Source organism: Quercus robur, chromosome 6 (assembly GCF_932294415.1).
Source record: "Quercus robur chromosome 6, dhQueRobu3.1, whole genome shotgun sequence".
NCBI classification, from domain to species: Eukaryota; Viridiplantae; Streptophyta; class Magnoliopsida; order Fagales; family Fagaceae; genus Quercus; species Quercus robur.
The window spans coordinates 24,029,331-24,034,641 of NC_065539.1; the positions used below are offsets into that span (position 1 = coordinate 24,029,331).

The 5,311-nt window shown below is 38.5% G+C and overlaps 1 protein-coding gene across 1 annotated transcript; it reads right to left on the reverse strand.

Moving 5' to 3' along the window:
• Positions 1-453: 453 nt before the first annotated feature.
• On the reverse strand, positions 454-3,717 carry LOC126733322 (glutathione S-transferase T3-like). The gene is made up of 3 exons (XM_050436561.1): positions 3,707-3,717; positions 1,447-1,892; positions 454-1,357 (listed from the first exon to the last, which is right to left on the reverse strand). Exons 2-3 carry the CDS (start codon positions 1,888-1,890, stop codon positions 1,322-1,324), a joined length of 480 nt encoding a protein of 159 aa, XP_050292518.1. The 5' UTR covers positions 1,891-1,892; positions 3,707-3,717; the 3' UTR covers positions 454-1,321.
• Positions 3,718-5,311: the final 1,594 nt, after the last annotated feature.

Below are 5,311 nucleotides of genomic sequence, written 5' to 3' on the forward strand. Positions count from 1 at the left end.
ACACAGCAGCAGTAGCAGCACGCGCACACACACGCACACACAGCAGCACCAGCACACACACACACACACACACACAGCAGTAGCAACAACACACACACACAACAGCACAAGCAGCAGCAACCAGCACACACACACACACAGAGCAGCGCAAGCAAACACACACACACACACAGCAGCACACACAACAGCAACATTTTCTGGGCAGCATAGACACAGCAGCACACACACACACACACACACACACAGAGCAACAACACTTTCTGGGCAGCATAGACACAGCAGCACACACACATACACACACACACAGCAGCAGCACTTTCTGGGCAGCATAGACACAGCAGCACACACACACACAGCCCCTGCACAGCCCCTGTATATGAGCAGAGTACACACACACACACAGAGCAGCGCACACACACACAACAGCACAATCAAAGCTTTAATACAATAAGGTTGATAAACTGCAATTTCATTAAAAGACTAAGAAGGATTACAAGCAAAGGCATCTCCCTTACAAATTGCCTCAAGCGAGGGGGGGAGATTACCATCAGAAAAACAGAGGGGAAAACAGATATACATATATAATGCAACAAGATCACATTGTATATAGTGCAATAGGATCACATTGTAGCAAAACAAAATGAATAGTGCAACAATATCATATTGTAGCAAAACAAAAATGAGTGACCCAATATACAAAACAAGTTTAAAGAGCTCTTTTAATCATATACAAAATAAGAGCATTGATAATGATAATAGTCTAAGAACAAGACCTTCGTTTTTCAAGGATTTCCATTTGGCATTGACGAATATATTCTTGCTGCAGTGGAGACAAAATACTTACATCCATCATCATAAGCTCTTTTTCTTCCTTCAGCTTTTCCATTCTCAATTTCTCCATTTCATTTTCCTCCTTCATTCTTGCTATTTCAAGTTTTTTATCCTTAAGTTGAATTCGTGCCATATCATGCTCCTGGTCTACAAGACGTCCTTTCTCAATACATGCCATTTTCATCTCACTCATTTTTCTTCTTTCTTCCATCATGACATTCAATATGTCTTCTATATGTGAAGTCGTGCCTTCTCTGGACTTTTGTTTCTTCAATCTTTCTTTATGGGCCTTCACCCCTAGTGGTCTCTCCAAGCTTACAATTAGAACTTGTGGAATATCATCATCCTCTAAACTTATTGACTCTAGATTAGAACGTGAAGATGGCTCAGATCTCCCTCTTTTTTTTGGTTGCTGACTGTTACCAATAGCCAACCATTTTGGTGAGTGCTTTAATAAATTCCAACAATGTTCATATTGAAATTTGGTATGCTACAATACTTGATAGAGCTCTTTTGCTGCATTAAGCTGAAAAATTAACAAATAGTTTATAGTTACTATCTTGAAATAGTTGGAACAAATTAGCAAATTAACACAAATTTATTTATAAGATGTACCTTGTCTTCATTAGTCTTACCACTTTCATTCTTTGATTCAATTTGTGCCAAACACCCACAAAACTTATTGGTGCAAAGTTGAGTCGTTGACCATCGGTTCGTTAGAGAACTCACCGTATACTCAGAAGTGAAGGTTTTCCATTGGTGGTAATACTCCCAAATTCTTGACCAATATGTTGTGCGTTTTTGTTTAGTGCTTTGCACTGCATCTTGGTTGACATTGAGAAATGCGGACACAAGAAGCACGTCTTCTTGTATGGTGAAGTTGCTGCCACGTTGTAGTTTCTTAGCCGTGGATTCAACTTGGGGTGGAGACATTTGGCTAAACGCTTGAGCTTGTGGAACACTATCTTCACTTATACGTGAAGATCCTGACATATATTCATCATAACTATCTTCTAAAAGATTAGTGAAAGATGTGTCCCTTGGAATACTCGAATCCATTCCTAGTAACAAAAACAAAAACAATAATTTACATTAAGTTACACAGAAACAATAATTCTATAATGTGTAAGGAATCCCTTACATTCTATAAGGTTGAATTTATTCAACCATCTAATTGGCTTTATTTCGTGCCAAAATTGCTTGTAATTCAGCATTTAGTAACCCTGTATTTAGGTGGGTTTGTTGTAAGGGTAGTGAGTGAGATAGAGTGAAGATTGCTCAAGAGTGTGCAAGAAAACAGAGACTCGCGGCTGGGACTCGCGGCTGCAAGCCGCCAGAAGCAGCACACGTGCCAAGCATGCTGGAAGATGAACAGTCATGCTAGCTGGAGCACTACAAGACAAAACAGGAGAACTGGCCATACGGTTAACTCGTGACTAGATCTCGCGACTTAGTCAAGCCGCGAGGTCAAGCTGCAAGCCACCCCTGTTTTGTAAAACCTGACGTTTCACATTCCTCTCCCACTCCAGTATAAATACCCCTTTTACCCACGATTGAAAGAGAGCTTCCAGAGAGAATTTTGAGAGAGAAACCCTAAAGAAAAACAAGATTGTTTCACCCACAATCTATACCTTAGAGTTTCTTCAAATTCCTCTACTCTCTTCCTCTCCATTGTCAAATCCTTGAGAGGCATTATACCAAACCTGGTTCTCACCATCATCATCACTGTGAGACAGTTGTTTGGATTTCTGGGAAGCAATTAGGAAGGAACCAATCTTCATTGGTTGATGCTACGGTCTAGTAGCGGAATCCGGGAAGCTAGAAAAGAAAAAGGTTCGGCGCAACCTCGTTGGAGCAAGAAGCTTGGAGGGCTTAGGTGCACTGGGTAGATTAGGCTTGGAGGGTCTATTGCTGTCCTTGTATCCCAACTGTATTTTCTAGTGGATTGTTTACCGCTTGGAGGGCGGCGGAGAGGTTTTTCGCCGAGGACTTCGGTTTCCTCTTCGATAACACATCGCGTGTTGTCTTTGTGTTTGCATCTTCCTTCCTCTCTATCTTTGCCTTTTTATTATCTGCTGTGGTTTTATTTTGTTATGGCTTAGATAGTCTTTAACCAATTTTGTATTATAGCATGTGTTAAGTTTCCGCACACTAGTTGTTTGACATATTGCTTGTATTGGTTAAGCTGTAATTTGGGGGTCTAAACGTTCAAAGGTGTTTTGTACACGTTTTTGAACTTTCACATTCAGTTCATGGTTTATTGGCATCAAACTCCCAGTTCTATCACAGTTTCAAGCAATTAACAATAATTTATCTCAATTACACAGAAACCATAAGGAACAAAACTACAATGATCGCCACATTCTAAAAAACTCAACCTTAAAGTTGTCTATAAATTTTTCATTCTTAACCCAAAACATTAACAGCACAAGAGATCTCACAATTAAGATTATACATTCAGAAACAATTTTCACAAAATCTCATGGAACCAAGCAACAGAAATTACCACATTCTAGAACTACACAACTCAATGCAACATGAACCATTAGATTAGTCACTTACATTTTCATTCATAGAATTATTTACACACGCATTTCCCAGAACATTTTCCAAAAACCATTCCAACCACATAGATATCAAAAACCCACCAAGCAAAAATGACAAACATGCAAAACCCAATATGAATTCATCGATCAAACATCATTGCCATCACAATTTCAGCTACAAAAAAAACCTAAAATTCAGATTCTCAATATTTCCACACCCAAAAAAAAAAAAAAAAAAACAGAGACATAATAAGATTAAAGTTTGGGTACCGATATTCAGATTCTCAATGTTTTTGTTTGGGGTTTTTTGTTTTTCTTGGTTTGGGTACCGATATTCAAGGTTGAGATTAATTTATTGACTCTAATAAGATTAATCAAATAGAAAAAATAGAAAAAAGATCAAGAACAAAGTGAAAGACAGAGACAAAAGAACCAAAAACCCAAAACCTAAACCCACATAACGGTGAAGAACAATAGAAAAGGGTGAGCTTCAGAACTCGTACGATAAACTAATAAATTCAAAAATGACAAAAACCCTATTAAATCAAAATTGTGTACCGATATTCAAGGTTGAGCTTCAGAACTCTATTCTTCGTCACAGGTGGTTGAGCGAACTTCGATTGAAAGGCACGGTGCGAGTTCTTTTGTGAAAGACACGGTGCGAGATTTTTGTGAGAGAGAGCAGTGGCGAGGGTTGATTTCGTGAGAGTGGGGTTTTTGAAGAGAGGGAGCTTTCTGAAGAGAAACCAAACAATAGAGAAGAAGGAAAAATGTTTGGGAGAGAGAAAGAATTGATTAATTAAATGCCACTGTTTAATTTTTTAATATATAATAAGGGAATAGAGTTGCTACAGTACTCTCTAAATTAAGAGAATTACTGTAGCAACTTCAAAAAAATATTTAGAGAATCTGTGCATTTGGAGCAGCTGCTGGAGTGTGAACAGTGCTGTTTGGTGGTCCAAATTTGGCTTTACATTAGCTGCTGGAGATGCTCTAAAGGCAGCAATTGTAATCTATTGTGCATAATTTTTTATTCAAATTTTTTCAAGTCTGGATTATTTTAAGAGAGAAAAACGTTTTGGAGTTGTTATAATGCTCACTCGGTCAAGAGAGCTACCATAATAACTTTAAAATAAAGTTGCATTAGAGCATTAGCAACGGGGATGTTATAAAAGTTGTATTTTACCATCTGAAATCTTGTTTTATCTATTATATCAACTCACTTTAAATACACCCTACATCCTAGTTTTTATTTTTACATAAAACTGATTAAAATAATATAACTACACAATAAAATTATATTAAATACATATATATATATATATATATTTATATGTTTCTCTCTTATCTCTTTTCATCTGCTACCAGTCAAAACCATTAGCAAACCACCACCTTACACCACCACTATTCACCAAGCATTCCACCACAAAAAACCATATTCAACCAATAAACACACACCAAAAATAAATAAATAAATAACCATTTACTCACCCAACACCACCACAAGCCCACCACCAAACACATTTTGAAGCCACCCACAGCCAATCTGAACCCACCAAAGCCATCACCCACAGCCCCATGACCACCCCACTCCCACCAACAACCCACAACCCAAAATCCAAGACAGACAAGCTCTATAGCTAGCCACCCACCCAAGCCAATCTAGCCAAATTCCGATCCAAACAACCACCAAACAGCCACCCAAAACCCGAAATGTGACTACTCCAACCAAATCTCCACCCAAATGCCAACCCAAACACCACCCAAACTCTGACCTAAACACCGACCATACCGAATCCAACCTAAACGCCAACCCAAACCCACCAAACAATAACCACAACTATCTATTTCTATTACAGTGAGCAATCTACGATTTACAAGGAAGACGAACAGAGAGAGGAGATAAGTTCGGAGAGTGAAAGGGGCTGAAGGAG